Raw genomic sequence first — 10,000 nt, forward strand, 5'->3', positions numbered from 1 at the left:
GTGTTATGTTGACAGGTGTGTGTTATGTTAACAGGTGTGTGTTATGTTGACAGGTGTGTGTTATGTTGACAGGTGTGTGTTATGTTGACAGGTGTGTGTTATGTTGACAGGTGTGTGTTATGTTGACAGGTGTGTGTTATGTTGACAGGTGTGTGTTCTGTTGACAGGTGTGTGTTATGTTAACAGGTGTGTGTTATGTTGACAGGTGTGTGTTATGTTGACAGGTGTGTGTTATGTTAACAGGTGTGTGTTATGTAGACAGGTGTGTGTTATGTTAACAGGTGTGTGTTGTGTTGACAGGTGTGTGTTCTGTTAACAGGTGTGTGTTATGTTGACAGGTGTGTGTAATGTTAACAGGTGTGTGTTCTGTTAACAGGTGTGTGTTATGTTAACAGGTGTGTGTTCTGTTGACATGTGTGTGTTATGTTAACAGGTGTGTGTTCTGTTAACAGGTGTGTGTTATGTTAACAGGTGTGTGTTATGTTGACAGGTGTGTGTTATGTTGACAGTGTGTGTTATGTTAACAGGTGTGTGTTATGTTAACAGGTGTGTGTTATGTTGACAGGTGTGTGTTATGTTAACAGGTGTTTGTTCTGTTGACAGGTGTGTGTTATGTTGACAGGTGTGTGTTATGTTGACAGGTGTGTGTTATGTTGACAGGTGTGTGTTATGTTGACAGGTGTGTGTTATGTTGACAGGTGTGTGTTATGTTGACAGGTGTGTGTTATGTTAACAGGTGTGTGTTATGTTGACAGGTGTGTGTTATGTTGACAGGTGTGTGTTATGTTGACAGGTGTGTGTTATGTTAACAGGTGTGTGTTATGTTGACAGGTGTGTGTTATGTTGACAGGTGTGTGTTATGTTGACAGGTGTGTGTTATGTTGACAGGTGTGTGTTATGTTGACAGGTGTGTGTTATGTTGACAGGTGTGTGTTATGTTGACAGGTGTGTGTTATGTTGACAGGTGTGTGTTATGTTAACAGGTGTGTGTTATGTTGACAGGTGTGTGTTATGTTGACAGGTGTGTGTTATGTTGACAGGTGTGTGTTATGTTGACAGGTGTGTGTTATGTTGACAGGTGTGTGTTATGTTAACAGGTGTGTATTCTGTCGACAGGTGTGTGCCTCCCTGTTGAGAGGCTGTCTGAAGCACCTCTCCGTCCTCAACGTGTCCAAGTGTGTGTTCTCCCACAGGTAAGCCAGACTAACTAATAACAAACACTGACCAATCAATTGATTTTTCAAACTGACTGCCGCTGGTGGCAAGGTTTTATGACCATTTACGGTTGACTGATGTATCGTTGATTCACTTACTTTAGACACATGTACTTAGTACGCTGCGTTCGAAAATTCGCTCTGCTGGAAATCCGATCAGCGACGTTGAACCCAGTGTGCTCTCTGGCATTGCTCTCAGAGACGAATTTACGCACGCAGCCTTATTGGAAGTCTCTTTGGATAAAAGCATCTGCTAAAGGACTCCAGTGTTAAGCCCTGCTGCCCCCCCCTCCTCCACAGGAGAGGTAAAGACGTCCCTCCCTCCTTCTGTTCTAGTGTTAACCCCCTGCCCCCCCCCCTCCTCCACAGGAGAGGTAAAGACGTCCCTCCCTCCTTCAAGCAGTTCTTCGGCAGCGCCCTGGGCCTGACCTCCGTCAGCCTGTCAGGAACCAAGCTGCCCCCGGAGGCCCTCAAGTAAGCCTCCCTCCCTCCCTCCCTCCCTCTCTGCTCACAGCTCCACCTAGAGGCCCTCAAGTAAGCCTGCCTCTCTCCCTCCCTCCCTCCCTCCCTCTGTCCCTCCCTCTCTCCCTCCCTCTCTCTCTCCCTTCCTCTTACCCCTCCCTCCCTCCCTCCCGCCCTGCTCACAGCTCCACCTAGAGGCCCTCAAGTAAGCCTGCCTTTCTCCCTCTCTCCCTCCCTCTGTCCCTCCCTCTCTCCCTCCCTCTCTCTCTCCCTTCCTCTTACCCCTCCCTCCCTGCTCACAGCTCCACCTAGTGGCCCTCAAGTAAGCCTGCCTCCCTCCCTTTCTCCCTCCCTCCCTCTCTCTCTCTCCCTCTCTGCTCATAACTGTGTTTATGACACCTACACTAGGGTGCATCCAGAAGGCACTGACCGAATACAGAATTTAGTGGCCTGGGGTGGTGGTCCAGTGGTCTAGCACCGCAGTCTACAGTGCACACATATGCCCATTTCGGCATGGCTTAGAATCCGGCCCCTGCTGACATGCTCTCTCTCTCTCCCTTCTTCTCCTTACTTTCCTGGCTTTCCTCACTGGATCTGTCCAATAAAATGAGAAATATGAGTGGGACTGCCCCACTTCTTGTGAGGTAGAACATCTCTTCCAAATAGTTTTCCTGCCTAGTAAAAGCGACCTTGTGGAAATTGCTGATGAATGCTTTGTATAATGCATACCGATTTAGATGTGTGTTTAGATGTGTGTTTCTTTGGCAGCGAGTCGGTTAACCTGAGTAAGTTCTCTCCTCCTCAGGGCTCTGCTACTAGGCCTCGGCTGCAACCCCAACCTGAGCGAAGTGACGTTAGATCTCAGCTGCTGTGAGGTAAGAGACTGAACGAACTGCCTCGACTTGTTTTATGACTGTGGTGTCAGGTCAGGTTGAGGATGAGGGTCTCCAGAAATGTGTTGTTTTGGGGGGGGTCCTTGGGCAGTCCTGAATGATTGCAAAACCAACGAAAGTCAACCAACATTTATTGCGCCAAATCACCCCGAAGTCACTTCCAACGAAGACCGAGGGTTCGTCTGAGGTGATTTGGTCCCAGATGTGTGTTGTGTGTTGTTGTTGTTGTTCTGTGTTGGAAGCCAAGGAAGCTGAAATTACCCTGAAAGACTGCCAATAAAGCTTTTGACCTTTGACCTTGTTGTTGTGGCGTCTCTCTCTGGCTGCAGCTCAGATCTGGAGGGTCTCAGATCCTGGAGGGCTGCATCGCTGAGATCCCCAACATCTGCAGCCTGGACATCTCTGACAACGGTGAGGCTGTGGGAGGTAGAACACCAGGGGAGGCTGGGGGAGGTAGAACACCAGGGGAGGCTGGGGGAGGTAGAACACCAGGGGAGGCTGGGGGAGGTAGAACACCAGGGGAGGCTGGGGGAGGTAGAACACCAGGGGAGGCTGGGGGAGGTAGAACACCAGGGGAGGCTGTGGGAGGTAGAACACCAGGGGAGGCTGGTGGAGGTAGAACACCAGGGGAGGCTGGGGGGAGGTAGAACACCAGGGGAGACTGGGGGAGGTAGCACACCAGGGGAGGCTGTGGGAGGTAGAACACCAGGGGAGGCTGTGGGAGGTAAAACACCAGGGGAGGCTGTGGGAGGTAGAACACCAGGGGAGGCTGGGGGGAGGTAGAACACCAGGGGGAGGCTGGGGGAGGTAGAACACCAGGGGAGGCTGGGGGAGGTAAAACACCAGGGGAGGCTGGGGGAGGTAGAACACCAGGGGAGGCTGGGGGAGGTAAAACACCAGGGGAGGCTGGGGGAGGTAGAACGCCAGGGGAGACTGGGGGAGGTAGCACACCAGGGGGAGGCTGGGGGAGGTAGAAATCGGAGGACGGGCTTATTGTAATACATTGGAGGGAATGAGAAATGTTTGATGATCCATGTCCTCTGATATCTACCTCCACCAGCCTCCCCTGGTGTTTATAGATGTCACCAACAGTCAAATAATCATCACTGTTATCAGACACCATACATTTCCACCATTTGACGAGTCAAACCTGTAACATTTCGTAATAACTCTCGGTAACTCTTCTCATGGTTCTTATCACACAACGGGATCTTGACCTGGTGTTTCCCTCGTGTCGTTTCCAGGTCTGGACTCTGACCTGACCACGCTGTTGGTCTGGCTGGCCAAGAACCGCTCCATCCGACACCTCTCCCTGGGCAAGAACTTCAACAACATCAAGTCCAAGTAGGTTACTTAAAGTACCTCTGGATAGGGAGGTTTTGATGATCCCCAGTGTGTGTGTGTGTGTGTGTGTGTGGATCCCAGTGCTGAGTGTCTCTGTCCCTCTTCTCTCTCCACAGGAACCTGTCTCACGTCCTGGACAACCTGGTGCACATGATCCAGGAGGAGGACTCGGTGAGCCTGTTGTCATGGTGACAGACGCGTCACACAACCGCTTATTAAAGTTCATCACACATCTTATAGTGGTGTGGCCTGACTTTCTGTCCTCCCCCCTCCTCCCCTAGCCCCTGACCTCCCTGTCCCTGACCAACATTGACCTCTGACCTTCCCTCCCCCCTCTCCCTGTAGCCCCTGACCTCCCTGTCCCTGGCCAACACTGACCTCTGACCTTTACCCCCCTCCCTGTAGCCCCTGACCTCCCTCTCCCTGGCCCACACTGACCTCTGACCTTTACCCTCCCTCCCATAGCCCCTGACCTCCCTGGCCCTGGCCGACTCCAGGTTGAAGGGGGACCTCTTATATGACTGACCTCTGACCTTTAACCCCCCAGCCCCTGACCTCCCTGTCCCTGGCCGACTCCAGGCTGAAGGGGGAGCTGTCCATCGTGCTGAACGCCCTGGGCAGCAACACGTCCCTGACCAGCGTGGACATCAGCGGCAACGCCATGGGAGACATGGGGGCCAAGATGCTGGCCAAGGCTCTGCAGATCAACACCAAGCTCAGGTCAGGGGTCAGGGGTCAGGGGGGGTCATGGCATGGGAGACATGGGGGCCAAGATGCTGGCCAAGGCCCTCCAGAACAACACCAAGCTCAGGTCAGGGGTCAGGAGATCAGGAGGTCCCTGACAGGGCTAGACAGAGTTGGTTACGTGTTGTTTCTGTGTGTTTTCAGAACCAGAGAACTTGTTTGCATTGCATTGCAACATTTTAACCATTTAGCAGACGCTTTTATCCAAAGTAACTCTAAGCAGCTCTCCACATCAACCACAGCAACAATACAATGAATAAAGATAATAGAATTATCAAGTAATACAACAATAATATATATGGATCTGTCATGTCTACTGTGTGGTTTTGTTCTTTGTAGTCTGTTCTGATGTTGATGTTCTTTGTAGTCTGTTCTGATGTTGATGTTCTTTGTTGTCTGTTCTGATGTTGTTCTTGATGTTCTTTCTTGTCTGTCCAGGGATGTCGTCTGGGACAAGAACAACATCAGCCCTCAAGGCCTTCAGGATGTGGTGACGGCCCTGGAGAAGTAGGTACTCAGGATGTAGAGATGTTTTATAGAGAAGTCGATCTATTGACTCCGGGTTGTGTCGGCCAGCCACATTTCATGTCATCCGGAGCCTGGTTTGATCTGGTTTGATCCGGTTTGATCCCCCCCCCCCTCCAGGAACTACACCATCCGCTTCATGCCCATCCCCATCGTGGACGCGGCCCAGGCCCTCAAGGCCAGCCCCGAGAAGACGGAGGACGCGCTGCTGAAGGTCAGAGGTCAAGCCTGGCCCGAGGTCGCCTAGCAGAGCAATAACAAGTTGTTGTGATCGTTGACTGGGTCATACAGTACAGCATGTGTTTTATTTGTATTTTGTATTTATTCTCACAAACGAAGTGATAAATAAAACAAAAGTCTGTAAAAAGAAACAAACATAGCGTGCAGGGTTTGTGCAGGAGAGGTAAGAAACACCTACTACCCCCCGCTGCGTTTTTTTCCTCTGTGTCAATATGACTTTGGTTTGATAAACCATGGAGATGGTTTTGATTCTTCTGCAGATGGAGCGGTGTCTTCTGAGGAACCACGAGACTCGTAAATACCTGCAGGAGCAGGCCTACCGCCTGCAGCAGGGCATCGTCACCACCACCACACAGCAGGTACACACCTCCATAGTCACCTGACCACCACCACCACACAGCAGGTACACACCTCCATAGTCACCTGACCACCACCACCACACAGCAGGTACACACCTCCATAGTCACCTGACCACCACCACCACACAGCAGGTACACACCTCCATAGTCACCTGACCACCACCACCACACAGCAGGTACACACCTCCATCGTCACCTGACCACCACCACCACACGGCAGGTACACACCTCCATAGTCACCACGACAACCACCACACAGCAGGTACACACCTCCATAGTCACCTGACCACCACCACGCAGCAGGTACACACCTCCATAGTCACCTGACCACCACCACCACACAGCAGGTACACACCTCCATAGTCACCTGACCACCACCACACAGCAGGTACACACCTCCATAGTCACCTGACCACCACCACACAGCAGGTACACATCCGCCAACACACATCTGTCCATCCTTCCATCCATCCTTCTCTCATCCCTCCTTCTTACTCACTTTCTTCTATCTGTGTGGCTCCTCCTGGCCACATGTCGAGGTGTCCTTGGGCAAGACACTGAACCCCAAATTGCTCCCAATGAGCGGGCCGGCGCCTTGCATGGTAGCTTGCCGCCATTGGTGTGTGAATGTGTGCGTGAACGGGTGAATGAGAGGCCGTTGTAAAGCGCTTTGGAATAAGGCGCTATATAAGTCATTACATTTACCGTTCTATCCATCCATCCATCCTTCTTTCTCTCATCCATTCATCCATCCATCTTACTTTCTTTAATCTATCCATCCATCCTATTGTATCTTCTTTCACTTTCTGGAGCTATCCATCCATCCATCCATCTATTTCTCAATTAACCCTCTCTCTCTCTCTCTCTCTCTCTCTCTCTCTCTCTCTCTCTCTCTCTCTCTCTCTCTCTCTCTCTCTCTCTCTCTCTTGCGATCTTTAACACATTGAATGATGAATCCTGTTATATGACCTTGTTACCTGACCCCTCCCACTGGCCTCCCAGTGACCTCTCTCCTGACCTCTCACCTCTCTCCTGACCTCCGACCTCTCTCTTGACCTCTGACCTCTCTCCAGATGATGGACAGGATCTGTGTGAAGGTGCAGGACCACCTCAACTCCCTGAGGTACACGGAGGTCCAGGCGGTCCAGGAGGACATGAGGGTGGCCCAGGACCTCATCAAGGACGCACGCAACTCCAAAACTGTCAGTTGACCTCCGCACATTTTTCTCAGGACTAGTAATAATAATAATAATAATAATAATAATAATAATAATATTAACTTTTATTTGTATAGCGCTTTTCCTGCAAACGTTGCAGCTCAAAGTGCTCCTACCATTATATAATCATCATTTCATTATTTAGTAATCTAAAGGCAATATTAAAAAGATGGGTTTTTAGTCTTGACTTGAACATAATGCTGAGGTTGCATCCCTAATGTAAACTGGCAGTGAGACACAATCTGGGTGCATAAAATGAGAATGCAGCCTCACCAAATCTCTTCTTTTGTACATGTGGTACACAGAGAAAGACCAGAGAGCTCTATTGGGCTGATGTGCTAGCAAAAGGTCTTTCAGATATTCTGGTGCTGTGCCAGTGAGAGCTTTAGAAACAAGCAGAAGGATCTTGAGTCAGTGTAGAGTCTCTAAAATAGGAGTTATATGAGCTGTTGATGGTTTTAATGGGACTTGATGGTTCAATAAGTGAACACTGTTGCTGTTGTTCACTTCAAATGTTTATAACAAAGAGGGAAAATAGAAACCTTTCTTATTTATTAATCTTTCTTGAATTTTTTTGTTTTCTTCTTCCCTCCCTTCCTCTGTTGCCATGTCCAGCTTCTGCCCAACCTGTACCACCTCAGGGGCTCGGCCCGGGGGGGGGGCGGGGGGGCCGCGGTGGGGGGGTTGTGTGTGGGCCCCATCCAGGAGAAGCTGGAGTCCATGGCTGGGGAGGTGGCCCGGGTGGTGGATGAACAGCTACAGGTAGGTGTTGTAGCAGGGGGAGGCTGGGGGAGGTAGAACACCAGGGGGAGGCTGGGGGAGGTAGAACACCAGGGGAGGCTGGGGGAGGTAGAACACCAGGGGGAGGCTGGGGGAGGTAGAACACCAGGGGGAGGCTGGGGGAGGTAGAACACCAGGGGAGGCTAGGGGAGGTAGAACACCAGGGGAGGCTGGGGGAGGTAGAACACCAGGGGAGGCTGGGGGAGGTAGAACACCAGGGGAGGCTGGGGGAGGTAGAACACCAGGGGAGGCTGGGGGAGGTAGAACACCAGGTGAGGCTGGGGGAAGTAGAACACCAGGGGAGGCTGGGGGAGGTAGAACACCAGGGGAGGCTGGCGGAGGTAGAACACCAGGGGAGGCTGGCGGAGGTAGAACACCAGGGGAGGCTGGTGGAGGTAGAACACCAGGGGAGGCTGGGGGAGGTAGAACACCAGGGGAGGCTGGGGGAGGTAGAACACCAGGGGAGGCTGGGGGAGGTAGAACACCAGGGGAGGCTGGGGGAGGTAGAACACCAGGGGAGGCTGGGGGAGGTAGAACACCAGGGGAGGCTGGGGGAGGTAGAACACCAGGGGAGGCTGGGGGAGGTAGAACACCAGGGGAGGCTGGGGGAGGTAGAACACCAGGGGAGGCTGGGGGAGATAGAACACCAGGGGAGGCTGGGGGAGGTAGAACACCAGGGGAGGCTGGGGGAGATAGAACACCAGGGGAGGCTGGGGGAGGTAGAACACCAGGGGAGGCTGGGGGAGATAGAACACCAGGGGAGGCTGGGGGAGGTAGAAATCGGAGGACGGGGCTTGTTGTGATGTATGGAACGAACGGAATGAGCTGTGGTGTCGATTGTTGATTCTTCTTCTTTAATAATCTCTTGCTCACCCCTCTCTCCCCTGTACTCTCTCTCCTCGCTCTCCTCTCTACTCTCTCTCCTCTACACTCTCTCTCCCACTCTCCTCTCTCTCTCCTCTACTCTCTCTCCCCCACCCCCCCTCTCTCTCCCCTTCCCCTCTCCCCCCCCCGCCTCCCTCCTTCCCCCCTCCCCCTCTCTGTCTCCTCCTCTCTCTCCCCCCTCTCTCTCTCCCCTCTCCCCACCCTCCCCCCTCCCTCTCTCCCTCACCCCCCCCCCCCTCTCCAGACGTTGCTCCAGTCCATGGTGGACGCGGCCGAGGGTCTCTGTCCTCACGTGATGAAGAGGAGGGGGGGCCTGCGGAAGGAGCTGATGAAGAGCAGCGGGGGCAGGGCCACCGTGCCCGCCAGCTTCATCACCTCCACCCTGCTGCAGCAGTCTGGCGTCGACATCATCAACAAGATCAGGTGACCAACCACCACCCAGCAGGGGAGGCTGACGGGAGGTAGAAATCAGAGAACAGGGAGGGAGGGGGCTCGTTGTAATGAGTGGAATGGATGTCGGTGACAGTTTGAGACAGTTTGAGACAGTTGGTGAGAGTTGGTGACAGTTTGAGACAGTCTGAGACAGTTTGAGACAGTTTGAGACAGTTTGAGACAGTTTGAGACAGTTGGTGACAGTTGGTGACAGTTGGTGACAGTTGGTGACAGTTTCAGACAGTTTCAGACAGTTGGTGACAGTCTGAGACAGTTTGAGACAGTTTGAGACAGTCTGAGACAGTTGGAGACAGTTTGAGACAGTTTGAGACAGTCTGAGACAGTTGGAGACAGTTTGAGACAGTTTGAGACAGTTGGAGACAGTTGGAGACAGTTGGAGACAGTTTCAGACAGTTTCAGACAGTTGGTGAGAGTTGGTGACAGTCTGAGACAGTTTGAGACAGTTGATGACAGTCTGAGACAGTTGGAGACAGTTGGTGACAGTTGATGACAGTCTGAGACAGTTTGAGACAGTTGATGACAGTCTGAGACAGTTGGAGACAGTTGGTGACAGTTGGTGACAGTTGGTGAGAGTTTGAGACAGTCGGTGACAGTTGGAGACAGTTGGAGACAGTTGGAGACAGTTGGAGACAGTTGCAGACAGTTGTGTGTGTCTAATGCTGGTGTGGTGTGTCGCTCCACAGCGAGGTGAAGCTCAGCATGGCGTCTTTCCTGTCTGACCGCATCGTAGACGAGATCCTGGAGTCCCTGTCCCGCTCACAACACACTCTGGTCAGTAACACACACACTGTCACAACACACACTGTCACAACACACACTCTGTCACAACCCACTCTGGTCTGTATCACACACGCTGGACCACCAAGTATGTGTGTGTCTGTCAA

At 52.2% G+C, this 10,000-nt stretch overlaps 1 protein-coding gene across 1 annotated transcript in view; it reads left to right on the top strand.

Annotated features, from left to right (window-relative positions):
* The window catches only part of LOC308158342 (F-actin-uncapping protein LRRC16A-like), a gene marked incomplete at both ends in the record, with an annotated part of 43,338 nt that overhangs the window by 22,759 nt on the left and 10,579 nt on the right, over positions 1-10,000 (top strand). Inside the window, 14 exons of the mRNA XM_080531933.1 lie at positions 1,117-1,193; positions 1,584-1,688; positions 2,482-2,551; positions 2,899-2,980; positions 3,814-3,913; positions 4,030-4,084; positions 4,461-4,633; positions 5,096-5,164; positions 5,303-5,396; positions 5,683-5,781; positions 6,855-6,983; positions 7,614-7,760; positions 8,908-9,086; positions 9,800-9,887. Coding sequence (XP_080388059.1) covers positions 1,117-1,193; positions 1,584-1,688; positions 2,482-2,551; positions 2,899-2,980; positions 3,814-3,913; positions 4,030-4,084; positions 4,461-4,633; positions 5,096-5,164; positions 5,303-5,396; positions 5,683-5,781; positions 6,855-6,983; positions 7,614-7,760; positions 8,908-9,086; positions 9,800-9,887 — 1,467 coding nt within the window. The remainder of the gene's footprint in view (positions 1-1,116; positions 1,194-1,583; positions 1,689-2,481; positions 2,552-2,898; positions 2,981-3,813; positions 3,914-4,029; positions 4,085-4,460; positions 4,634-5,095; positions 5,165-5,302; positions 5,397-5,682; positions 5,782-6,854; positions 6,984-7,613; positions 7,761-8,907; positions 9,087-9,799; positions 9,888-10,000) is intronic.

The sequence above is a fragment of the Nansenia antarctica genome (assembly GCF_963989245.1).
Source record: "Nansenia antarctica genome assembly, chromosome: 5".
Lineage (NCBI taxonomy): Eukaryota > Metazoa > Chordata > Actinopteri > Argentiniformes > Microstomatidae > Nansenia > Nansenia antarctica.